At 46.3% G+C, this 26,803-nt stretch overlaps 1 protein-coding gene across 1 annotated transcript in view; it reads left to right on the top strand.

The window, feature by feature from the left end:
• The window catches only part of NLRC5 (NLR family CARD domain containing 5), a gene marked incomplete at its 5' end in the record, with an annotated part of 76,402 nt that overhangs the window by 16,053 nt on the left and 33,546 nt on the right, over nucleotides 1-26,803 (top strand). Inside the window, 15 exons of the mRNA XM_084645001.1 lie at nucleotides 4,859-4,942; nucleotides 5,036-5,119; nucleotides 7,635-7,724; nucleotides 9,355-9,405; nucleotides 11,275-11,343; nucleotides 15,410-15,493; nucleotides 17,105-17,188; nucleotides 17,733-17,822; nucleotides 18,603-18,668; nucleotides 19,989-20,060; nucleotides 21,565-21,648; nucleotides 24,172-24,255; nucleotides 24,921-25,010; nucleotides 25,146-25,193; nucleotides 25,669-25,740. Coding sequence (XP_084501127.1) covers nucleotides 4,859-4,942; nucleotides 5,036-5,119; nucleotides 7,635-7,724; nucleotides 9,355-9,405; nucleotides 11,275-11,343; nucleotides 15,410-15,493; nucleotides 17,105-17,188; nucleotides 17,733-17,822; nucleotides 18,603-18,668; nucleotides 19,989-20,060; nucleotides 21,565-21,648; nucleotides 24,172-24,255; nucleotides 24,921-25,010; nucleotides 25,146-25,193; nucleotides 25,669-25,740 — 1,152 coding nt within the window. The remainder of the gene's footprint in view (nucleotides 1-4,858; nucleotides 4,943-5,035; nucleotides 5,120-7,634; nucleotides 7,725-9,354; nucleotides 9,406-11,274; nucleotides 11,344-15,409; nucleotides 15,494-17,104; nucleotides 17,189-17,732; nucleotides 17,823-18,602; nucleotides 18,669-19,988; nucleotides 20,061-21,564; nucleotides 21,649-24,171; nucleotides 24,256-24,920; nucleotides 25,011-25,145; nucleotides 25,194-25,668; nucleotides 25,741-26,803) is intronic.

The raw sequence follows: 26,803 nt of genomic DNA, 5'->3' as shown, positions 1-26,803 counted from the left end.
AGTCCAGTACAAGAAGTTTGCACACTTAGGTCTACACCTAAAATTTAGGTTGACATAGCTACATCACTCAGAAGTGTGAAAAATTCACACCCCCAAGAGACATAGTCAAGCTGACCTTAGCCTCAGTGTAGACTCTGTTAGGTTGACAAAAGAATTCTTCCATCAACTTAGCTACCTTCTCTCAAGGGGATGGATTTATTATGTGATGGAAAACCCCCTTCCATTGTCATACCAAGCGTCTATGCAACAGAGGTCAACCCTGATCTCATTTTATGTCTGTATACACCTAGAACTTCAAAGGCAGTCTACCATTAACTATGGTATATGGTAGACGTGCAGTTCTGAAATCTTTGTTAACAACAGTAACTTGTTCAGTTTTAAAGCTACATTACAACAGTCTTGGTTGGAACCTGGTCCAAAACAAAGACACATGCTGTAATTCTGTGACAACACACACACAAGCATGTATACTTCCTTACTAATTAGGTACTCAATTTCAGGAAGCGACCAATTGACTGATTTGGGTTGTCTCATGTAACAGGGCGGGACTCACCACTATGGTGCCTCCTGCTGGTTGTTCTGGGAATTAGCTCTGTCTTTTTGCAGGGCACCTTCCTCTGGTGGTGTCTCGCCACCGTGACTTCTGCTCCAGACCCGCAGCACCCCAAGGACTGTGGCGTCCTCTTCAGGACACAGGCCTCCAGCCAAGCCCCATTCTATTCTCTTTTCCTTCCTGGGGGGCAGCAGTCCTCTGTCCAGCCACTCACCTCTGTGGCCGACTGCAGCCCAAGCTTCTAGCCACTTGCCCCAGTGGCAAACTGCAGCCCTTCACTGGCCACTTCCCTCAGTGGCAAGCGGGGGCGAGGAAGACCTGGACCCACCCTCTACTCCAGGTCCCAACCCAGGGACCCTCTAGGCGACAGCCACACATTGCGTCTCCTTCAACCCCTGCCATCCCTTTCTGTGGGCCACTTCCCCTAGCCCTAGCCCCTTCTCTGCCCCTCTATCAGGGCTTCAGTCTTCCAGCCAGTCAGGCTGGAGCTCCCTGTCCAGCATTGCTCTGTCCAGGGTGCTGGCAGTTTCCTCAGCTTTTCAGGGACCCAGTCCTTTCTTCCTGGGCTCCCAAGAGGGAACTGCTCCACTACCCTTCAGCTCTCCTTATATATGGGCCTGCTCTGCCCTGGTTGGCTGCTCATTGCAGCCCCTCTCTGGTTGGTTGTCTGCTGCACAGCCTCCCCAAGACTGTTTTTAAACCTTTCTCCACCATTGTGGGGCAGACGCCCCATCACATCTCCCAAAGAAAGTCTCTGTGTTACTTATCACTAGGTCTTTGCTCAGAAAACAGCTTTCAGCTCAGTAATTGTCCACAGCAGGACTTGACATGCAAACACAGATTGAGTAAAGGATAGATACAGCTATAGTCTTTTCCCAGTGTGCTAACAGGCAACCTGAACTGCTGGAAAATAGAAAGAGACGTTAAAGTGGTCTGTCTGAGATAGGTCTTTGGTATCACCAGGAGGACTCCAAGATTGCTGGCCCAGGAACTGTCTTCTCTCTTCCAGGTGTCTTCAGCTTTTGAGAAATTATGTGCTGAAGGACACCAGTCGTTTTATCCTATTTCTCCTGGCTGGTCCAACTTGGTTCCTCTTTTTGGAGGTTCTGGCATGTTGACTTCTTCTGAAGATTCAAAATATCCAACCAAAAGGAGAGTCATCCTCTCTTACCATCCCATCAGGGAACAAGGCATCAGCTTTTGAGTTCTTGCAACTGAGACTGGGATTTTCCTGTAATACATCTTGTCACACCAGCTAGTGTAAGACACGTTAGGCCATAACTATTGGTACACCCATCTTGGGACACACCTTGAACACTGGCTGGCCTGCTCTGTCAGCAGCTTATCTCCACAAGACCCTTTCTGTGGACCCCTTTATGGTGCGTCCGTTGGCCAAGTGTGCAATTAATGCTTGTTTAATTTGCAGTTTCTCCATCAACATCAAGCTAGCTGCTGAAATGTCCAGTCTAAAGTTAATATAATTTATATAAAGTCTCTTTGTAATCTTTGGTGCTCTTTAAACATGTTTTAACAGTCCATTATACAATGCAAAGTCCCTTCAAGAACCGTTGTTCTCCAGAAGGCCGGAACAGCTGTATAAATATTCCATGCCTCTTCTCCTTGTTTTAACAACCACAGTAGGACCTTGGTGTGCATGACTGAGCTGAACAGTTGTGATTATTCCACTCTGTGGCCAAGTGTCCTTATGCACACACTGTGTGGTTTCAGTGCCTCTTCAGCACTAACTTGACCGCATAAGCATGCTTAATTGCAAACATTAGCCTTACTCCTTCACTTGATCACATACAGTAAAAGAAATCAGTGTGAATGCAACCTCGTTCTTTCCTGACAGGATTGCACAACGGGCAAACCCGGGCACTAAAGTTTACAATAAGTAATACAGTTGACTTCCCTTTTACACGTTTTAATTATTCCATCAAGTTCCCCATTTTTTACGACTGGGCTCTCAGCAACATCTCCAGCAGCTTCTTCCGCAGTCACTTGCTTCAGGAATCCTTCTCGGAACTCTGTCATTCTTTCCCTTAGCTCCCTGAGCTGAGGTCTGGGCTACCATCTGAATCAGAGGGGCAGATTTTATTTCAAGTTTATTTAGACTTAATAAAGTAGAACCCCAGCAAAGGAATTTGGTTTTTACCTTTTGAATTGTGTGAAGTTCTTGAGGGGACCTGTGAGAAGGGAAACTGAGGCAAGGCGCTGCAGAGCCATGCTTTGCCTGCAAGGAGTGCTACATTTGCATTCTGGTAGCACCTGGATCAGGGCTCCATTGTGCTAGGCACTGTACAAATACAGAACAAAGAGCTAGCCCTTGCCCCAAAGAGTGTATGTGAGATGACGAGGGCCTGGACGAGAGTTTTAGCTGAGTGGATGGAGAGGAAGGATGGGATCTTAGAGATGTCATGCAGGAAGAAGTGGTGAGATTTAGGCTATGTCTGCACTACCGCTTATGTCACCACAACTTACGTTGCTCAGGGGTGTGACTATTCCACCCCCCCCCAAGCGACTTAAGTCACGCTGACATAAGCGTAGTGTGCATAGTGTTGGCGGGAGAACTTCTCCCGCCAATGTAGCTTCTGCCGCTCGCGGGGCTGGTTTTTCTAACTCGATGGAGCTTTCTCCCATCGGCACAGAGCGTCTTCACCACACGCGCTGCAGCGGTGCAGGGGAACCAGCATCGGCGGTGCATGACTCCTCCATGTGGGGAGGCTGTGAGCCCCCGGACGGTGGCCCCGCCCTGAGGCCCGCCCTTCCTCAGCCTCCTCCCCGAAAGCTCCGCCCAGGCTCCGTCCCCGGCCCTGCGAGGCCCCCCCCCCAGCCATTTGTGCCTCTTCGCCCCATCCGCGAGGACCCCCTGCCTGCCGCTTGTGCTAATTTGCTGCCTCCCTCAGGCCCCCACAACCCACCTGCCGGTCAGCCAGCTGAGCCAGCTGGCCGGCCACTCACCCGCCCGTCGGCCAGCCAGCTGCTCGCACATGCCTCTTCACCTCCACCCATGCAGGCGGAGTGGGGACAGGACGAGGCAGGGCCTGGAAGAAAGAGGACGAGTGGGACCAGGGCCTCGGGGCAGAGCACGGGTGGGGCCACAGCCAGGGCGCCCACCCTTTCGGCGGCAGCATGCGCCGAAGGTGGCAGGCAGGCTGATTGGGGCAACTTAGCCTCCCCTGGCCTCTTATACCCGCTGCCTGTGTGTACCCGAGCGCTGTAAGTGTAGACAGGCCCTTCGAGATGGCTGGGCCTGAAGGCCGAGGGAGAGGGCCAAGTAGAAGACCCCATGCGTGCGTTACAGGGAAGGCTGTGATTCTCCCACAGATTCCGTGGCTTTCCACAACCTCCGTGGCTTCCGCCGCGGCTGGTGTGGCTGACTGCACAGGCACCCCGTGGCCAGCCGCACCGGCTGCTGTTGGCGCAATCCGGGGCCAGCTGCTCGGCCGGTCCCTAGGGCCAGCCACACTGGCCACTACTCGGGAGGCCCCGGGCAGCTGGCTCTGGGGATTGCGTGAGCAGCCGCCGGTGCGGCTGGCTCCAGGGAGTGTTCAAGCAGCGGTCCTGGGGCGCCCTGGGGACCGCCCAAGCAACAGCGGTCCCGAGGTGGCCGGAGCAGCATCCCCAGAGGTGCCTGGAAGCTGTCTGGAGAGTGATTCCCCAGGGAACAGCAGCCGGGGGCAGTCAACCCTCAGCACTGAAGGGGGGCCACCCGGAGCAGCAGCTCCCCAGAAATAGAGATTTAATCAGGGGTATTTTTGGTAAAAGTCATGGATAGGTCACAGGCCATGAATCTTTATTTATTGCCAGTGACCTGTCCATGACTTTTACCAAAAATACCTGTGACTAAATCTTAGCCTTAGTTATGGGGCTGAGTGACACTCAGGCTGCTGTCCATGGTGCTGGAGAAAGAAGGGAGTGGACAGGGTTTAGGGTGGGAAAGATGAAGAGCTCCATTTTGGCTCTGTGGAGCTTTTGTTTGGAAGCAGTTTGGGATGTATTTTCCTCTCTACTTCCTGCAGCTTTCCCCTGCATGCTAAGAGCCTGAAAAGCAGGGAAATTGAATGTCAGGGACTCAAATTCCTGCAAGCTGCGATGGATGCGTAGCAAAGTGATGGTGCTGGAGTTGTCCCCAGGGGCATAACTTCCATTGCCTGAGAGCAGAATCAGGCCACACGCCCCTGCATCTTCCTCCTGGTCACCTGTTGGATGTGGAACCCAGGGACATCCCAGACACTGTTTCTGCCACGGGTCCGGCAGATTTGTATTGATCCGACATTTTCGATCTGCTTTGTGTTTTTTCAGGTTAACTGGTGGTAGTATGACTGCCCTGGGGCTAACTGGCCTGGCACAAGTCTTTCCAAACTGCCTTCAGCTGGAAGAAATAGAGTAAGTGACCCGCGTTATTGGGGGCGAGCGATGCTTTTAAAATCAGCTGAGAATTATTCATGGGGGATATTAACCAGGCAAACTGATTTGCAGCTTGCAAGACAATCGACTGAAGGACCAAGACATGGGGAAGATGATTGAAATGCTTTCCAGAGTGGAAAAGTTAAAGATGATTGAGTAAGTAAGAGATTTAATGACGTAAGCCCATTGCAAATATCATCTCTGAAGAAGCAAATCATCCCGTCAAAGGGTCAAGTAGTTTAGGGTCAACATGAGGTCAGGAAGTAATGCTGGCAGTCCCTGGGGTCAGTCAGGGGCACAAATTTTTCACAGGGAGGTGGGCAGTCCAACTTGCAGCCCTTGGGATGATTTTGTCCAGCCCCCAACTGTGTCTGCCCTCACTTGTAGCAGACCTGCTCTGCAAAATGGTGTTCTCTGCACAGTGGGACTTTACCATTACAATACGTTCGAGGTCACACCACATGGAGCACGCCATTTTGTAGAGCACATATTCCTGGGTGTGGCCTGCGGAAGTGCCTCAAACCAGCCTCTGGCCCACATCACTGAAAAGATTGGACCACAGATCTTCAAATTCCACCCAAATACCCCTACATCAAGGAGCCCAATGACTTCAATTAAAGCAAAGCATTTTAGTTCTCAGGAGACTAAACTGTTGTGTGCCACTGGGGAACAGGAAAGGCCGAGACACAGTCAATGCCTGAGGCCCCTTCCATTAACCATTAGAACAAGCTACCAAAGGAAACAGTGAATTCAAGAGGAGTTTTGAAGTCTCTAGATCAAAACTGGTTGCCTTCCAAGAAGATCTGCTTTAGTCAAACACAAGCTACTGGGCTCAGAATGGGAGTAACAGGATGAAACTTGATGGGAATAATCTGATAGTCCCTCCTGGTTTTAATATCTAGGAAGCTATGTACAATTAGATTTCATTAAAAAAGAAAATAATCCCCAGCCTCAAGATTTTACTAAACCTAATATGAATAAAAATGTTTTCTTGGGATGTACTTGTGTATGCAAACATGGTGAGGGGGAAGAAGGATCGGAGTCAAACATGCCTCTGCCAGTCTGGAAAGTGGAAACCCTGATACAACAGCATTGGCCTCATAATGCACAAGTGCCTTCAGTGAAACAAGTTTTCAACTGAAAAAAGAAGAGAGTGAAAATTATCAAATAGACCAAGCTAATTTTAGGGCCTGTTCCTTCAAACTCTTACACATGTGCATAACTTTACTCATGAGCAATTCCACTGATGTCAGTTGGAGTCATTTTATGCCCATGCAAAAGTGTTTGCAAGATCAGGGTCTTATGTTCTAAGTTGAGTGAAGTCCAAAACTTAAATAAGCAGCATAAATAAAGTAAATGATATTTTAAAAAAATCCTTTGAGTTTTACTAGTTAGGTTTACTAGTTACAGGTTAGATTTTTTTAAGCATAAGCTTTTTATCTTGACTGTATTACTTTAAAGTGCTGTACTTACATCTGTTATTTTGCTGCAGCAGACTATGAAAAATGTACTGTATGTATTAAATATTTTATCATAAATTCCTATGATATTGCAGCTGTATCACCTACATTATTAATAAGTGTTTTGTTTAGCAGAAAATGGTGCATAACTATTTTACTATCCTATAGATCTATCAAGTGTCCCTGATTCTGAACTAAGGGGCAGCAGTTGCATTTGAAAGAGTCCATAAAATAGAATTGAATTGCTGTCACGGTGCCTTCCCCATTCTGAACTCTAGGGTACAGATGTGGGGACCTGCATGAAAAACCCCCTAAGCTTATTTTTACCAGCTTAGGTTAAAACTTCCCCAAGGTACAAACTATTTTACCTTTTGCCCTTGGACTTTATTGCTGCCACCACCAAGCGTCTAACAAATATATAACAGGGAAAGAGCCCGCTTGGAAATGTCTTTCCCCCAAAAAATCCTCTCAAACCCTACACCCCCTTTCCTGGGGAAGGCTTGATAAAAATCCTTACCAATTTGCATAGGTGAACACAGACCCAAACCCTTGGATCTTAAGAACAATGAAAAAGCAATCAGGTTCTTAAAAGAAGAATTTTAATTGAAGAAAAAGTAAAAGAATCACCTCTGTAAAATCAGGAGGTTTAATCAGATTCAGGGTAATCAGATTCAAAACATAGAGAATCCCTCTCGGCAAAACCTTAAGTTACAAAAAGACACAAAAACAGGAATATACATTCCATTCAGCACAGCTTATCTAACGAGATTGCTTATTAACCCTTTACAGGAGTTCTGACCTGCATTCCTGCTCTGGTCCTGGCAAAGGCAACACACAGACAGAGAGAGCCTTTGTTTCTCTCCTCCCCTCCAGCTTTGAAAGTCTCTTGTCTCCTCATTGGTCATTTTGGTCAGGTGCCAGTGAGGTTATCCTAGGTTCTTAACCCTTTACAGGTGAAAGGGGTTTTCCTCTGGCCAGGAGGGATTTAAAGGTGTTTACCCTTCCCTTTATATTTATGACAATTGCAAACAGACAGAAATGTCTGTTGGCTGAAAACAAACAGTATAGTTTAAATGGTCAACAAATCCATTAGATGTGCGTGGGTGCATGTGTGTGTGTGTTTGTGTTGAGAAGCAGTGATTGTGTATTAAATAAAAGAGACTTACTATCAAATACAAGCAGCTGATATTGTGATGCTCTATTATCCACAGTTTAAGCCATAATGATATTTCGGTGAAGTCTGTTCTTACTTTGGCGAAGGAAGCCACTACTTGTCCAAATGTTACTGAACTACATATAAGGTATTGGTAATATATGCTATGGAAATATACACTTTATTTCTCTAACTGTTGACTTTAAAAATTGACTTCTCTTTTCAGTAGAATTGCTCCTTAATAAAGATTGGTGCAAATTGAGTTCCAGTCTCTCCTCTTATTGACAAGTTGAAACATGGAGTTTGATTCAGTTACATTATACAATATGGAATTATTAAGGCATTGATTTTTACATGTTCATTTCACACATTGATTTTTCAATGTAAAATGTATATGTAACTGTTGCGGTTTAAATACAAGACAGGACAAGCTTTAAGCAAGCAAGTAGGCTGGTCTGCCGATGGGCTGGTCCGCCTGTCAGCTTTTCCACCCTCTCCTTTATTTCTCTCTCTCCTCCCGCGCATTACATATTTTAATAGATAAAAGGAATATATTGGCTTTGTATAATATTTTTATTTACTAATTTTTATTTATTGTATTTTTTGTTTTTGGGCCTTGAGCCCAGTTTTGGGAGGCTTTTTATGGTTTATGCTATTTGGGCGAGATTTTAAGGTTCATGCCCTTGGGAGGAGCCGTGTGTGCACTGCTCCTACACAACACTCCAGGTGTGCCCTGGATGTTGCCAAGTGCATGAACTTTGCATGAATGCTACATGTAACATAATTTAAACTCTGTTTTTAAAACATGCAATATCTACACGGTGAGATGCCTTGTCTGTGCAAATGAGTTATAAACCAGCGAAAAGCAACTGGAAAAGCAACACTTTGCATTGCTGTGCACTTGATATGTCTTTGAACAATGGTTTTGATATTATCATATGTCCAAGATATTGGGTAAAGTGGAGACTTAAATTACAGATCTTACAACTAGTTCACATCCACGTGTAAACTCCAGGAGCCAGATTAATCCCTAGTATAGCTCTAATGAAGTCATGTTGGACGCAGTTTGCTTTTTTCCAAGTTTCTCCACGCAATACACGTGAGACTGAATCACTGCTGACCCTTCTTATAACATGTCTTGCAGAAAACATTTGTAAAAAGTAAAGGAGTACTTGTGGCACCTTAGAGACTAACCAATTTATTTGAGCATGAGCTTTCGTGAGCTACAGCTCACTTCATCGGATGCATACTGTTCCGATGAAGTGAGCTGTAGCTCACGAAAGCTTATGCTCAAATAAATTGGTTAGTCTCTAAGGTGCCACAAGTACTCCTTTTCTTTTTGCGAATACAGACTAACACGGCTGTTACTCTGAAAACATTTGTGTTATTTTGCTCCATGCCACGGCTGGACAAAGGGCCAAATTGCTGCCGTAAATTGTGGCATTTTGGATCAATCAGTGGAATGATCTCCTATTTTCATGAGAGATGTATCTAGAGAAGGGGAACCCCAAGAAGCAGTCTGCCTAAGCTTCCAGCCAGCTTTGCTGAGACCAGTGATTCTTTTGATTAACATCCACTGCAATATTCCCTTTTGCTTCACAAGCTTAAGAGCTCTGAGAGCAGCACGTTTCTAAGGCTTGATTCAGCCCCACTGAATTGAATGGGAGCTTTGCCGTCCATTTCAAGGAGAGCAGACCCAGGCCCCTATTGAGCATTGCTGCATAAGAAGTTTAATCCTTTAGCATTTAACCTAATAGTGTGTTGTATTTTGCTTGCAGGAAGGACACTATCATGATATATTTTTCTGGCCAGTCCAGAAAAGTCCCAAGGTGAGAAATTGATCTTGGAGTTGTGAGTATTTAAGGGAATTCTGATTCAAATAATAGTCATTTCTACCATGGACACTGGTGACTGCTGGCTCCAGAAATGGCAGGAGCGGATTTACCATTAAACAAACTGTGCGGTGGCACGGGGCCCCCAGTGACAGGGGGGCCCCAAAATGCAGAACAAATATCATAGAATCATAGAATATCAGGGTTGGAAGGGACCTCAGGAGGTCATCTAGTCCAACCCCCTGCTCAAAGCAGGACCAATCCCCAACGAATATCTGACAACCTGCCCCCGAGTCCTGGCCAGCAGTGCAGCAGGGCTTAGGCAGGCAGGCTGCCTGCATGCCGTGGCCGGTGGCCCCACACCGCTCCCAGAAGTGGCTGGCTGCTGGCACGTCTCTGCACGCCCCTGGTGGGGGAGATCCGCTGTTCCCTTCCCCTCAAGGGGCATGCAGAGACATGCCAGCAGCAGGGCTAAGGCGGCTCCCTGCCCTCTCTGCCTCCCTCCCTCCCTCTGCACCACTTCGCTCCCAGAAGTGGCCAGCATGTTCCTGTGGCCCCTGGGGGGAGTGTCTCCACACGCTGCCCCCACCCCGAGCACCGACTCTGCAGCTCCCATTGGCCGGAAACTGTGCTTTGGGAGCTGTCCCGCCCAAGGTAAGCGCCACCCCCCTTACCCCTCTCCCGCATCCCAACCCCCTGCCCCAGCCCAGAGCCTGCACCCCACACCCAAACTTCATCCCAGAGCCCACCCCCCGAACCCCTCCTGCACCCCAACCATCTGCCCCAATCAAGGTGCCTCACTTTATTTTCATTTTCTTCCCATTACTTATAATATAGGAGGAGGATGAAGAAAAAAAGAATGAAAAATGGGGGAGAGATCAGAGAGAATGTTCTTTTTCTTGGCTGGGTCCCGAGGAGGGGGACTGAAAATGAAGTTGTGCACAGGGCCACACTACCTCTAAATCCACCACTGAGAAATGGGACATAATTCCCCTGCACCCCGTGCAGTCATTTACACCTGTGAAAAGGGAATGTAAAACTGTTAATCCAGAATGGTAGCATTTTGCATGGGAGTAAATGACAGTAGAGGTTGCAAGGCAATTCTGAATCCTGGCCATGTTGATTTTTTCTTTAGGGGGTGGGGGCATAAATAGGGTGCAACACGTCTTGCACCTTGCTTGGTTGCCTCTTTTCATGCCTCTGTGTATGCGTGGGGACAGCATGGATTTAGCCCTAGGTCAGTAAATACCAAGCGAAATATGAGTCCTTGTTTTTCTTAGAGATCAGTCTGAAAATGCCCCAGCTGGAAAGCAACCTTTCATCACATGCTGCGCTCTGTAGTTGAACGTTTTCATTTGCAACGAGCAATCCTTAGCCTCCTAACTCCCATGCAGCCGCACTACGGCAACGCTGGGCCAGAGAACTGAATCCTGGAAAGAGACTCAAGCTACATCTACACTGCAGCTGGGGTAGACATACGTGCATTAGCTTTGATCGCGCTAGCATCCTAAAAATAGCAATGTAGCCACGATGGTGTGGGTGGTGGGAGGCATGGGCTAAGTATAAGCCTATCTGTGACTCTAGGTATGCACTCAGAACGGCTAACCCGTCCTGCTGCCCATGCCACTGCAGCCATACTGCTGTTAGTACATTAACTCGATCAACGCTAGCACAAGTTCGCCTACCCAAGCTGGGAATTACACCCCCCGCTGCAGTGTAAATGTACCCTCAGTGACTTCTTCCAACAAAGCTTTATTCCTTCCCTGTGCATACTGTATCCCACAGTGCAGCTGGAAAATATTCTCAACAGCGCAAATGTCTCATGATGGAGTTTCAAAGGCCGGTAAATATTTTGTTTCTTTGCAGATCACCAAATCTGAGGAGAAGGGAACATAAAAAGGAAAATGCTACTCAAATAAGAACTATGAAGTTACGGTAAAAGAAATATACTTAAAAAGTCTATGGGTGAATAGAGATCTTCCTGTGAGAGGTTGCACAGATGGGCAAAGTAACAGCCACCTTAGTCCTTAAAGGCAGAGGATATTACTATTGAAAAATGGTTTGAAATAGGGCTGGATAAATGGTTAGGAATTAAAAGTATCCCAGCCTGTCCAAATGAGCGCCCCAGCAGACATGGTTTGACAATGTTCCATTGTGACATCACATGTTGTTGTGGGAAAGTTTGCGTCACAATGTCACCGTGCCGTGACACCAGCCCAGCAGAGCCTGCACTTGTGGCAGGAAAGGGCTGTGCGCACTGGGAAGCCACCGACTTTCTTCCCCTCGCCTCCACGTGATGATGGGAGATGGACTCTCAGAGCACTGTGGTCATCATGGCTGGCATTAAAAGATAAAGAGGAGAATGGATGGCATGTGTAAAGAAGGTAGCCTGGGGATTATATCTGCCCTTTCTCACAATACAAGAACTAGGGGACGGACGTTCCATGAAATTGAATGGCAGCAAATTTTAACCTGATGAAAAGAAAGACTCTTTAACACAGCATACAATTAGCCTGTGGAATTCCCTGCCACTATCTATAACTGAGGGGACAAGAGTTTAGTAGGAGTAAAAATGGATTGGATAGTTATAAGGATAATGAGAGCATCCATATTTACAACAGTAAGGATTTTTTTAAACAAGCTTTGCGCAGGGGAGAAAAACCCTCCTGCATCAGAGCAAAAGCCACCTTCTAACTGCAGGGGTTATGAAGAAAATTTCCCTAGGAGTTGGCTATTGCATAAAGACCTACTTCACAGTTTCTTGCTACTTTCTCTGTAGGAGCTGGTGCTGGCCACTATCAGAGACAGGGTACCACATTAGGTGGACCATGGGTCTGACCTGCCATGTTCATTCCTATTAATCCAGCATGTTTCACCAGCACTAAATTCAGGGGGCAGCAGTGTTACAAAAATGACACTGATTGGCCAGCAGATGGCAAGCTCGACCTGGATCAGGAAGCCAAAACTGGAGTCCATGGCAGTAACAGACAGCACTTTATTCCAAGTGTCTTTGCTGGTTCCCTAGCCCAGTTGTGTCCTAGCACCACCCTGCTGTAAGTTAGACGGCTGGAAGTGAGTGTGTCTGTGAATCTGGACTCCTGGGTTCTATATCACCTGCTTGGCAATTAACTCCCTGAGTGACTTTGGCAAAATCATTTACTTCCCTGTGCCTCTTTTTCCCCATTTGTAAACTGGGGATGATAAATCATAGCGGTGGGTGTGAGACAACGATATAATAACATTTTCTCTCCTGTAGCACTTTGCCTTTAAAGATTCCCGAGTACTTTACAGAAGGATTATGACCACTTTATAGGGAGAAAAACAACTGATCTTCTTTCTCCCAGTCCTGTACCCCATCCACTGAGCCCCTCTGCCTGACTACACTATTCCAAATGTGAATTGCCTCTGGGTCGAGAGAGGGCTAATTCCTAGAAGGGCCCATGAAGGGAGTTGAAATCAGTTCCCAGTTCAGTCTGCTATTCTTGTCATTTAATCCAATCTTTCTGTTCTTAGAAATGTATTTAAATGTCCACGGGTTGACTGAGGCCCTCAGCTGAAAGATTGCACACAAGTCATATTAATGATGATGAGTCTGACCTCCTTTGTAAAACACTTTGAGATCTATGGATGAAAAGTGCTTGGTATTCTAATTGTTATTAAACATTAAATGCAGGGGGATTTATTGTTTTATTATTCTTTAAGAACAATTGGAGATAGAGCTGGGTAAGTGGTTCAAATACAAAAATCCCAGCCTGCCTAAACCAATGACCCCAAGTCATTGTGAGCGAGCTCAGCAGACATGGGTTTACGGTGTTCTGTTGTGATGTCACGTTGTCGTGGGGAAGTTTGTATCACGATGTCATCATGCCATGACACTAGCTCAGCAGAGCTGCACTTGTGGCAGGAGAGGGCTAGGCGCGCACTGGGAAGCAGCCAGCCTGCTTCCCCTCACCTCCATATGGCGACGTGAGATGGAGTCGCAGAGCATTAGGGTCAGTGTGGCTGGTGTCGGATGATAAAGGTACACAGAATAATAGACGGCATAGAGAACATAGCTCAGGCACTTATGTTCACCCTCTCGTATTACAAGGACAAGGGGATAGTCAGTGAAGTTGAAAGAGAGAAAATTTAAAACTGATGAAAGGAAGTACTTTTTCTCAAAACTTACACATAGCCTTCTGCTCTGTGCCTCAGTTTCTCCATTTGTAAAATGGGAAGGATAATGATTACCCACATCACAGGGGGAATTGTGTGACTTTGTTATATAATAGTAGTTTGAACTCACGTAGCATTTTTCCTATGAGGATCTCAAAGACTTGTACAAAAGTATTCTCATTATGTAGAGGAACTGAGGCACAGAGAAGTCAAGTGACTTGCCCATGCTCACATAACTGTCAGAGGCAGAGCTAAGAATAAAACTCAACTCTCCTGACTCACAAGCCGGTAGCCGATCCCTCTGCTTGTTTATATTCATTCAAAAGGGGGAATTCTCGATGGATCTAGAGAGGGATGGATGCTAGAAGTGCCTGTTGACAGTTGATATCAGCCCCTTGTTCTGTCTCTGCTCAGCTCATTTAATCTCATCTTCCTGTTCATAGAAATATGTCTGAGTTTCCATGGGTTAATTGAGATCCTCAGAGAACAGGTTCCACACAAAGGCAAAGCAGCCATCGTATTAATCATTACATTCAGAGGGATTGTTTGTTGTTTTATTATTCTTTAAGACCGATTAGAAATGGAGGTGGGTGACTGATTAAAATATAAAAATCCCAGGCTGTCCAAACCCGTCGCCCCCAGTTACTGTGAGCTGGGCTCACCTGATGTGGTTTTACAATGGTCCATTGTGCTGTCATGTTGTCACGGGGAAGTTTGTATCACAATGTTGTCGTGCCATGCACTTGCCCAGCAGACCCTTCACTTGTGGCAGGAGAGAACTGTGAGCACTGGGAAGCAGGCAGCCTGCTTCCCCTCACCTCCATGGGATGGTGGGCGTTGGAATCACAGAATCGGCTGGTATCAGGTGATAAAGATACACAGGGTAATGAACAGTACAGAGAAGACATATCGGGGCACTTTGTCTATTCAATCCTATCTAGGGTCCTATCACTCATCACCGTAATATCTGAGTGTTGCTATCAGTCACTCTTTCTCATCATCGGTATTATTATAATTAAGTATTTATATTCTGGTAGCCCCCCAAAGCCCCAGTTAGGATCAGGGCCCCATGTGCTGGGCACCATAAACCTCCCTAGAAGAGACTATCCCTGCCAAGAAGGAATCACAGTCTAGAGGCCTAAACTGCTGCTGCGTCTGCTGAAAACAAAGATTATGTTCCAAAAACCATTTTGTTTTGATCAAAGAATCTAATTTGAGTTTTTCTACTGCTCCCTCCCTCTCAACGTGGCTTTTAAAGTAAACAGCTACCTCCTCTTTCCAAGGCCTCCTGCCTAGGATTCAGAAAGAGAAGTCACTTTTCTCCTAATATGGGAACACAGGCACGGAAAATGAAGTTGAAATGAAGCAAATTTAAACCGCATAAAAGCGAAGGCTTTTTCTCACAACCTACAGTTAGTGTTGCTCTGTGCCTCAGTTTCCCCCACTCGTAAAATGGGAATGATAATGCTTCCCTTCGTTGTAGGGAGGATGGTGAAACTTTGCTATGCAATAAAATTTTGCACTCTCATAGCACTTGTAAACAAAGGCTCTCAGAGCTCCTTACAAAGTCTTATCCTCATTTTACAACTACAGAAACTGAGGCACAAGAGGAGTGAAGTGGCTTGCCCGAGGTCACCCAGACCCATCACTGGCAGAGCTGGGAACAGAATCCAGATCTGATGACTCCCAGTCTGCTCCCCCATCCACTGGCCCTCTCTGCATTTATCCCAGATGTGAATTTTCCCTAAATCTCGAGAGGGATGCGAGAACTGTCAGCACTCTGATATCAGCCTCCTGCTCTGTCTGTCTCTTCGCCGCTCATTTACTCTAATCTTCCTCTCCGTAGATTACAGAACTGCAGCCTCAATTCACAACATGCAGTGGAGATTGCTGCTCTTCTCAGGGACTGCGCCCACTTCTTGGAAGTGGAGTAAGTACATCAGGAAAGATCCTGTTTCTTTCTAAGGGTCCCTTCTCATGTTGATCTTGCAGCAGGTGGGATGGGAGAGGGAGAAATCATGTCAAATCACCAACCTAGTCTGTGTTCCTCACCCCAGGGGGGGAAGGCTCGCCATGTTGAGCTGAGTTTAGGCATGCTGGGATTTTCGAAGAGATTCGGTGGGAGTTGGGTGCCTAAACCCCAGCTTCTGGCTCTGCGGGAATGTAACCAGAGACACCTATTTTAAAATAGCATTGTTGGCCACGCTCTGCTGGGGAGGCAAATGCATGTGCCAGGGCCCCCGGGGAACAGCGCTGCTCTGGAGTAGCTCTGGAAGGCATTTATAGAGTCAGAGAAGGATCCATTGTGATGGTCTGCTCTGACCACCTGTATAACGTAGGCCATAGGATGTCCCTGCCTTAATTCCTGTTTGAACTAGAGCACGTCTGTTAGATGCTTGAGGAGACGCATGTCCCGGGACTCTTGGGCACAGAGGGCAGATATGCCTGTTGCACTGCCCTTATGCCCCTCCAAGGCCATCCACCTCTGCTATATGGTCTGGACAGGTAGGGCCATGGCCGCACTCTTTGCCCTCCCCCATTGCGGGGACTAGCAGCTACTGCCCCCCTCCCCCCTTTTTTTTGCACAGGCAGGGTCTGACTGTACAGATTTCATTGTAACCTGCTTGCAATAGGAAACTCAGGGAAATCTAATGTCTCTGGCAAGGTGATTCTCCAGCCCAGCTCAGCACCACAGATTTAGATTCGCCCCCAACCCCAGCTCTCCCATTGCCTGGCTGGGATTAGGGTTAGAGGGTCTTTCTTACCCTGTGTTTTCCCCCTCCCATCAGGACTGCAGTCACCCGTTGACGTGGTTCTTCTGTGGCTCGCATTCCCTCCCCAAATGCTTTAATGTAGGATTCTTGTTGGGGCTGGAGGACACACGGAAGCAATGTGGAGCAGAGAGTGGACTCACTGAGGGGAGAGCTTCCCCCGTGAGGTCGCTTCATGTAGGAACTAGAGCAAGGAGAACGTTTTTGTCCGAAACAATTTTTTTTGGGGGGGGGAGGAGGGGGAATGCAGGTTCGGAAACAGTGGGATATTTTGAGAATTCATGTGGTTTTTGCCAAATTGTTTTGGTTAAAAAAACAAACCTACAATTAAAAAAAAACCAAAACATTTTGTTTCAAAGTTTTCAAAACAAAACATTTTGAGTTCTAGGTTTGAAATGACTTGGTGTTTCAAAATGTCCTTTACTTTTATTTTAAAAGAAAACAGTCAAAATGGTTGAAATGAAATGTTTCCTTGAACCCAACCAGAACCGTTTTTTGAACTTTTCAATTTTCTGAAAATTAAAAAAAAAAAAAAGTTTTGGTTCGACCTGAAACCATTTTGTTTTAGGTTTTTGTTTTCGGAATTGCCAGTAAACTGAAAGATCCATTTGCCCAGTTCTACTGGGGCCAAGCAGGGGAGTTAGGTGCAGGAGAGGAAAGAAGGCCAAGAAAGAAAAGCAACAAGAGGAGGAGCGTGGAGTAGGAGGATGAGATTCTGGTGTCATTTACATTGTTCAAAATGAACCTCTTTAATGGGAAAAATCCCTCAGTTTATCAGGTAACCAACTCGGTGATGAAGGCTGCAGAGAGCTGGTGGAGAGTCTCCCCAAAGTACATATTTCCGAACGGTTGAAGTAAGTATTGCCTTACACCCCCCGAATTACCCTGTGATGAAGTTGATGGCTGTTGTACATAGAAGCTGACACCCACATAGGAGTATGGGTGGAATACTGAGTCAGGAGGAAGCCAATCAAGCCTCTCTTGGGGCTTGTCTACCCTTGCAAGTTTTGGTGACAAAACTTGCAAGAGATGTACCCCCAAAACTTGTGAGACGTACCCCCATACAGAGGAGCAGCCAAAGGCCCAGGAACCTCTGAAATCTTAGGTAGCTCACATGCTTCTAACATTGCATTCGGAAGTGGAGTCTCATCCTTTCGGAATACAGAAGTTCAGCATCAAATGCCTTGTCCCCAAGAATACTGGGTCCAGCTGTTTTCATCCCGACCATTTAAAAAAATTAAATGTTAGAATGTGCATGGTGTCCCCCCCCCCGTCCCCCTCCCCAGCAGTGAGAGCAATGTTCATCATGTCCCTCTAATGACTTCCTTCGTGGTCTGTTATTGCACACACGCTTTTCAGTCAGTAATCATTTGCTTGTCTGGTTGTTTTCTTTCTCAGTGTCAGTAACAACCAGATATCTGTGGACGGTGTTTGCTGTCTGTTGAATGCCGTGAACACCTGCTTGAATGTGGTGGAGTTTGAAGCCAGGTATGCAAAGTCAGATCAGGAAATTGTGCTCAGCTGATCTATCTCATCTGTCTAACCTGTCTCATCTAAAGGCACTTGTATAGCCCCCTTTAGCCTATCTAGTTTATCTAGCGGTACTTATATGACCCTTGTGAGCACAGTATCTGAGTGCTTCACAATCTGTATTTATCCTTACAAGCACTGAAAATATGTGGCAGGGAATATTCTTGTATTGGCAGGACATGGACTAAATGACCATCCACTTCGAATTTCTGTAGTGCTGTGTATTCCTTCATATCTAAAAGCGGTACCATTTAGCAGGAATAACCCTGCAGAATCAACAGCGGTTTTCAGGGTAAACTCCCATAACCCTTAGCAGAGAATCAGATACAGTAATCAGATTTCAGAGAGTCCGCATAAAACCCCTTTTTTGCCTCTTATACTATCAGTACCAGGGGATTTTAGACTAAACCCTGACTAAAATTCCCTACTGTAGACAAGACTCTGTGTTGTTAAGTGAGGTAACTTCAACAGGACCGTTTCCTTGATAGTGTTCCTGAACTACTCAATTGATATTGCATAATTAGACTCAAGTATAGTCATGTGAGATAGCTGGTTGTCTTGGGTAATATTTGAATTGACCTTGGAACTGCTGTCTTGGGTAATGTTTTAATTGACCTTTGAAGTGATGACTAAGTGATTTTGAGAAAACCCACAATATTATCAAGAGTAAATACAATATAACTTAGTGACAGTCAGTGAACTGGGTGTGACATTGTTTGTCATCTCTTTCTTCCACAGCCTTCATCGTCAGACTGCAATCCTGAAGTTTATAGCAGATAAAGAATTTCCTTCTACCCTTTCCAGGTACATCACATGGAAACAGACCCTTTGTTCTGTGTATCAGTCCGTGCTGATCACAAGTCAGAGCATGGCTGAAATGTTAATCCCCCCCTATCTGTTCCTTAAATGGTCCTGTTATTTACATGTTGGAATGAATCCAAACATATGATTTAGTTGATCATAAGGGTGCACTGTGTACCCTGACAGTGTCTCCCCTCTGCTGCCCAACTCACTGTAAATCTTGGTGCTTTCTCTTAGCATCCTACCCAGTTTACTTGCTCTCGCTCTCTTTCCCCACACCCTGATTATAATGTCTTACATCTCGACAACACTTTTCATCCCACAGGACCCCAAGCATAGCAGACTATGCTAAGATAAAAAGTCATCAATGTAGCAATTGTTTAACACCACACAGCTGTGCTACACAACAGAAGGGCAGGTCGAATAGTTACAAAACCAGATTCCCAGCTCTGTTCACATAGAATGGCACCAAGTTCAGCTTACTGTAAATTCTGGGGTCATCATATGCATAACTCACAAGTCAAGCTGGTCAGAAAATGAGGTGTTTGGTCTCAGAAAGTTTGGGCAAAAAAAAAATTCAAAATATTTTGATTCTGAAATGCTGCCATTTGCCTCATGAGCGTTGTAGTTCGGGTGCCTTATGCTCCTGTTCGCTATAAGTTGGGCTTCCTGGTTGGACTACATCTCCCATGATGCACCAGGGTCTCCCCTTTTTAGTGAGGGGAGACAAGTGCATCATGGCAGTTGCCCATGTTGCATCATGGGAGATACAGTCCAACTGGAGAGCCCAGCTCCTAGAGAAAAATGGGAACAAAAGATACCTGAACTGCAACTCCCATGATGCACCACAGTGGCATTTTAGAATCAAAATATTTCAGTTTTGGGGTGTTCTGTTTTTGACCAAAAAAATGGAAATTTCTCCATGCAAGACCGACATTTTTCACAAAAATCTTTGTTCAATCAAAACCCATATTTCTGCCCAAAACCAGTTTGGATGGAAAAATTTCAAACAGCCCTTCTCACAAGTATTTGGTTAACCACTGGAAGGAAGAATAGGCTAGTGCTAGACAAGTGCAGGGAAATGAGCTGGTCAGAGACAAGCTCTTTGAGGTAGATCATGGTGGCAAATCCGTGGTGGCGTTACAAACAAGGGAAAGGAATGTATATTTCCCATAATTTGTCCTGCTTTTTGCGCTGGCTTCTTGTGGAGGTGAGTGCTCCCTGTGGACTGGTTACCTATGTACGACTCCTGGAGTTCTTCTCTTCGCCTTGTCTTTTCAGAGAACAGTTCACGTTCAGATCTGATCATGTGTATTGTTACAGGGATACCTCTCGTAGTGGGGACCAGTCAGGTGGAGGTGAGAACCAGAAGTCTGTGGTCTCAAGGAAAATAAGGTAGCTTGATGCTTTTCATGGGCGTTCAGAAACCTTTGGTGTCTGCAGCTGAGAAAACTATTTCTGATGCAAGTTCAAATGGTGAATAGCATTGACAAGGCTGTTGAAAGGAAAAGTCACGTCTCATCATTTATCGTTATTATCTTGGTGTGGGGGTAAAGTCTAGGATGCACTGCAGTGGCGGCTCTGTGGTCAGTTCTTGTGCAGTCCTGCCAGAGCCCACTTTGATGTCTAGTTATGAGATCTCATTCACCAAACCAGCCTGTGGTTAGTATTTCAACCAGTGGGTCAGAGGTGGGAACTTGCTTTGCTGAGCTGGTCAGTTACTCTTGTTCTGGGACATGCATTGCAAGAAGATCCTGGACTCAAACCCAAGTCTGGATTTAATTCAGACTATATAAACCTGTATACGTCAGTGTGTGTTCGTATCTCTTGCAGGATGTCAAAAGGAAGGATGAGCATCTGGATATAGGTCTCAAGTAGCACTCATGATAGCTGGGTTCAAATCCCTGCCCTGCCACAGACTCCCTGTGTGACCTTGGACAAGTCACTTAATTTTTTCTGTGCCTTGGTTCCTGAGGGGGCCATTTAGGGATCTGGGGCAAAAATTGGGGATTGGTCCTGCTTTGAGCAGGGGGTTGGACTAGATGACCTCCTAAGGTCCCTTCCAACCCTGATATTATATGATCTGTAAGAGGAGGCTAATCATCCTTTATTTATCCCACCCTTTATCTGTTTAAACGTAAAGCTCCTTGGGACAGAGAGGATCTCTTACCATGTGTATGCACTGGAATGTGAACAATGGGGTTCACAGGGGCAGTTTCAGTGAGGACCTCCATGTGCTATTGTAATACAAATAAATAATGATAAAGAAGAGCCAGCCTCATCTCTTAGCAAATGATAACGCTCAGTGTCCATATAGCGCTTTTACCCATAACTTTCATACATGTATTATCCCCATTTTACAGATGGAGAAATGGAGGCACAAAACTGTGGTGTGACTTGGTCAAGGTCACACAGCTCAGAATAGCACCTTAGTCACCTGGCCCCCTGCCATATCCACTGGTCAGTGCTGGGCTGCTATGCAGGGTTGTATTCAGAGGGCTGAGTTGGAATTCAGTGTGGCTCTTGCTGATTTACCTTAATGTTTCCCAAGCAGAGCTCATTTTAAATCTGATTATGAAAGTCTCTTGTAGAACAACTCGCTCTTTCAGTCAGATGCAGTTTAACCCTCTGGGTTATGGCAACATTGCCAACTCTTATGATTTCATCATTAGTTTCATGGGTTTCTTTAAAACCCCCAGCTCCCGGATGTATGAAAAAGTACATTTCTAATCCTCATATTTGCAGAGAAAAGCTGGAAAATGTGACTGAGTATAAACAAAAGGCTCAAACACCAGAAGGCAATGAAAAGAACCTAAAAATTATTATTTTTTAAAATCTCATGATTTTTAAGCCTATCTCATGATTTGGGGTGTGGCGGGGGGGTTGCTTTCTTTCTTAGGCTGACAGACAGTGGTTTCCCGCCCAGCGATCTGGACAAGTTGTGCACTGTGTTGAAGAAATGTAGCAGCATATCAGAGCTCGAGTGAGTCTTCTTATTTTTAGTGCTAAATTGTATTTTTGCGATTTATTGTTTATAATAAATATTTTTAAACGTTGGGCCTTATTTATAGGCCCCGGGTAGTTGTTCAGAGATTCATAATTTTAAGGCCAGAAGAGTGGTGGTCTGCTCTAACCTCCTGCACAACACAGGGGCAGAGAACTTTGCCCAGTAAGCTCTGCATCAAGCCCATTCACGTGTGTTTGAGCTGGAACGTTTCTATTAGAAAGACATCCAGTCTTGATTGAAACATGTGGAGTGATGGAGAATCCACCACATGCCTGGAGCACATTGTTCCGTTGGTTCATTTGCATGCCGGCAAAATGTGCCTCTCTTTTGCACGTTCACGATAGGGTGTGGTGCTCACGTATAGATCGTCAACACGGCTTACCTAGGATTTTCAGCATGAAAACACAGATCTCTACCTTGTGAACAAAAGGGGTCATTCCATTTGCTAGCAGCGGGAGGTGGTTCTTGTTTTTGTGGTTGTAGACTTGCACAGATGTAGGATTTCAGAGATTCCTAGAGTTTACAGCCAGAAAGCACCGTTCTGATAATTTAACATGACCTCCTGTATAACACAGGTGAGAGATTTCACCCAGCGGCTCTTGCATTGAACCCAACAATGGGTGGTCAGACTATCTGTTAGTGACCACTTTCCGGAAGCATTCAAGCAATCAAGTTGCTTGGTCAAAAGCATGTACAAAGCCAGTTTGAATCCGGTGTGCTTCCATGCTGATCTTGGAAGTGGAGCGTTTTATCTGATATGGGGCAGTGCTTGATGCAACGTTCCCCAGGCCTCTTGCCAGAGCCCCGAGGAATGAGTCAAGTGAGCATTGGTATGAAGCCTGCATATTTCCAGGGAAATGGCTGTCTGTACCACAGAGACTCCTTTAATTATGTCGCCTGAGGGACAGTGCCTGCATCAGAGGCAGTACATTGTAATGGAGATTTCAACCCCCTCTGCTAGGCCAAATTCAGCATAGCAACAAATTTAAACGGCTTTCCTGGTAGGAGAGAAGATGGGAACTGATGCCTTGCTACTGTTTAATGAAATACATATTTCCATGGGTGGCCTGGAGACTGAAGTCTTCTGTGTACTCACAGAACAGGTATAACGTTAATGGAAGCAGTGCAACCTTCCCAGCTAACTGCCCTGCCAGTGTGCCTCCTGCCTGGCCCAGGAAAGGGGCAAGGGGGGGGGGAGGGGTTATTCTCCAGTAGTGTGGCAAAACTTTTTTTTTTTCCTCCAAAAAGTCATTTTGTCAACCCTGAAATGCTTTGTGGAAATGCATCTGTTTGGAGGGAAATTCAGGCCCAGGATGGAGTTGTTTTCTGGTGGCAGGGGGAAGAGAACAAGAGAGATCTAGACTAGCTTGCTGGTTAGGGCACTTGGCTGGGACATGGGAGAGCCAGGTTTGCAAGCCTGTTCCAACATGGGCCTTCCATACCCTAGGCAAGTGCCTTAACTGCCAAGCTGTTCTGGGATGAGTCTCGCTCGCTCTTTTTTTTTTTTGGTCAACATTTCAAAAGGTCTCATTGTTCTTCAGCATCGTAATGAAAACTGATTTTGAAACCTCAACATATGTTTTGCAAAACAGAAAAGTTGCATTGTCTGGGACTCATTCATGGACTCATGCATTGTCTGGGATTCATGCATTGTCTGGGACTCATTCATGGACTCATGCAGTGTCTGGGATTCATGCATTGTCTGGGACTCATTCATGGACTCATGCATTGTCTGGGATTCATGCATTGTCTGGGACTCATTCATGGACTCATGCAGTGTCTAGGATTCATGCATTGTCTGGGATTCATTCATGGACTCATGCAGTGTCTGGGATTAATGCATTGTCTGGGACTCATTCATGGACTCATGCATTGTCTGGGACCTTGGTTCCTCTGCTGAACCTGGTAACACGAGGGCCAGTTTGAGATCCTCCTGATGGATGTGGCTGTCTGACCTCTGGGGATGAGAAGCACCAGCTCATTCCAGAGGCTACTGAACAGGCATCAGACGATGAGGCAGTTCTGAGTACGATTCTCCTCTCGCTCACCCAGGCGTAACTCGGTTGACTTCAGTGGACTTACTCCAGTCAGTGGGAGGAAACTTGACTGGGATTCGAGTTAAAGTTGCAATGCTCCGGATCCCGTCAGTGGCCTTGCGCCCCCCACCCCAGGTTTTAGGCCTGAGGCCTGGGCTATGCTACAAAGTAGGGCTGACTTAAGTCACTGTGCGTCAACTTATTTGACAAAAAAGGCAAGGAGGAGACTGGATGAGCTAGCTGCTGCTTTGATTTGCATCCGAGGACGCCAGTGTTCTGCCCTTTGGGGACTGATATTAAGGGAACAGACCATTAATATTATAAAATCAGAGAATCACAGGACTGGAGGGGAGCTTGAGAGATCATCTAGCTCAGTCCGCTGCACTCATGGCAGGACTAAGTATTATCTAGACCATATTATTTTCTTCTTAATGAAAAAGAAATATCTTCCTTTAAATCCTAGTTTGTCAAATAACTCTCTGGGAGACCAGGGAGTCGGGAAGCTAGTTGGACTCCTTCCGGAGCTGAAGGCAGTGAGTTTCCTAAAGTAAGCGATCACTCGTCATTATGTAGTTTTTTGAAATATTTGGCCTAATTCCCATCCTTGACTTACCCTGTGGATAGTTGTTTAAATCTGTGCAAAATAGGTGTAAAATGCCACCAAACCGGAATTTTCCACTCACACACAAGGGGAGAGGCATGTTTGACACCTAATTTGTGTAACACTCGCTTGGACTGAGTCACATTTGTACAAATGGAAATGTGGACAGGCGGCACGAAGTGGCAGAGCATCAGGCCCTTAGGGTATGCCTACACTGCAGCTGCGAGTGTGTTTTTTTAGCTCACCTAGACACACACACGCTAGCTTGAATGTGCTAAAAATAGCAATGCAGCCAGGGGTAGCGTGGGTGATGGCTTGTGGTAGCCGTCCGAGTATATAGCCAGTGGTCCAGCTGGGCTTGTATTCAAGTGGCTAGCCTGAGCTGCCTCCTGTGTGCTATCCCTGGCTACAGGTCGGTTTTTCTTGTCTGTCTAGCAAGGGTCTGTCTTTGCAAGCTGGGAAGCACGCTCCCAGCTGCAGTGAGTCTGCAAGTTCCTCAGATCAAGGACCATTTCTGTTGTATCTTATGGCACTGTATAAATCATTAATGATAATGAGGATGGGGATTTAATCCTTTGAAAATAATGGTTTTATTCCATCTCTTCCTCTAGGCTGAGTGGCAATCAGATATCCTTGAGTGCTGTGTTTGGCTTAGCTCAGTGCTTATCGGCACTGGAACACATTAAATCAATAGACATCAGGTACGTTCGGGGCTCTTGTTGCTGTGTTTTCCCATCAGTGATGTTGCTTGAGACACGTGACCTTGGTTTGCAGTGCATGAAACGTGAGCACGTCTCTCCCGACTGCGTGTTCATGGTGTTCTCTTTTGGTTACAGCCTGGGAAACGCTCAGTCAGTTCATTTAATCTTCTGGGAAAGTGTCAGGTAAAGATCCTGTCCTCCTGTCTGTCTAAGCATATCCTGTGTGCCATCCCCATAGTATCTAGATGTCCACGTTGCAATAGGGTGGTTTCCACGCGGTGTCAAAATCAGGGGTCCTTTTGGCTCTGAATGCTGGCAGGGAATAGTGGAGGCAGGGAGCAGCTGGGTGGTGTGGATGGGGGTGGGCAGCCAGGAGTGTGCGGGGTGGGGTGGCAGGGTCCGCAGTGGGTGATAGGGATGGGAGTTCACTTTCTCCTGGGCAGCCACCTGACCAAAGGCTAACGGTGCTGGATGGATGTAAGCCATCCTAAAGGTCGGAGGAGTGGGGTGGCATGAGTCTTCGCTCCTGTGCACAATGGGCATGGGGAGGCTGGTGCGTGAGGCCACTGCACTGAGGCACGGACCATCAGCTACCCATAAACAACACAGCATTTCGCACTCGGTGCAGTTGACATGGTATCAAAACCTCTGTCCCCAGGAACAGCCATACCAGATCTGCAGGAAAGTTCCCGGCTCATCCACAACAGTTAGAGAACGACCATTGCTTTCGGTATGGCATCTTTCCATTCTGGCTCCTTTTCCCATTTAGAAATGTCAGAAGAGCCATGCGTGGGTCACGATCATTTGGGGAGTCCTTCATCTCCAAGTGTTTTTCCTCAGCGGGTCTCTCCGTGCACTGCCTTGTTCTCATCCTAAAGAGAGATAGGGTGCCAGATTCTGCTTCCCATTGAAAGGGCTGCCTTGTACCCCTCTGATTGGCCAGTCACAGCTCTCAGAGCATGGGCAGAGGTGGATAGAAAGGGTGGGGACCTAGCGGGCCCACAGCTGTTCCAAAACTAAGAGCATTCTTGGGGAGATCTTTCTAAATGATTTGCTTTAGGGGCCTCACCTTCCCAGCTCCTCCACCACTGGAATGAAGAGAGATCTGGGTGCCTGAAATACTTGTCTATAGAGCCACATCCTCAGCTGGTGTAAATTGACATGGCTCCACTGAAGTCAATGACAATTAATACCAACTGAGGATCTGGCCCATAGGGTATTATGCTATTCCTCCCCTGTACACACACACACAGAATCATAATTCAAATGGACTAGTCTGCTAAGAAAACAGTATCACGTGTTGTATAGAAAGTGTTTTGGCTTGATTGGAGCTGTTTCCCATGATCATTGAGATATACAGGGCCTGATTCCCCACTGCTTTGCTCTCATGGAGTGATTTATACCTGCCAAAGTGAGAATCAGAATTCTCTACTCACACTAGTGTTCTACCCACACTTTGTACAGGTGTAAATGACTGTTGAGTGTGAGGCAGCAGGGGATAAGGCCAGCTAAGGAGAAGGCCTTGGAAAGGCCCATCTATAGGGAAAAGCAGATACTTTCTCACAACACCATTCCCTCATTATGTAACCCTAACTCTCATTAAGGGAGCCCTGTGCAGCGAGAGAGCAATATACTCAGCCCTATTTCGAGGGAACCGAGAAGGCGTTTGACATTGGGAAAACAAGTTCTGATTCCCAAAGGAATTTTTATTGCCAAGTAGGCAGCTCCATTAAGTCTCTTCACAAAGTGGTATGATCACATGGGGCCAGATGCTCAGCTGTTGTGAATCAGCA

The sequence above is a fragment of the Lepidochelys olivacea genome (assembly GCF_965140295.1).
Source record: "Lepidochelys olivacea isolate rLepOli2 genome assembly, chromosome: 12".
Lineage (NCBI taxonomy): Eukaryota > Metazoa > Chordata > Testudines > Cheloniidae > Lepidochelys > Lepidochelys olivacea.
This window is presented reverse-complemented; position numbering and strand designations above follow the sequence as displayed.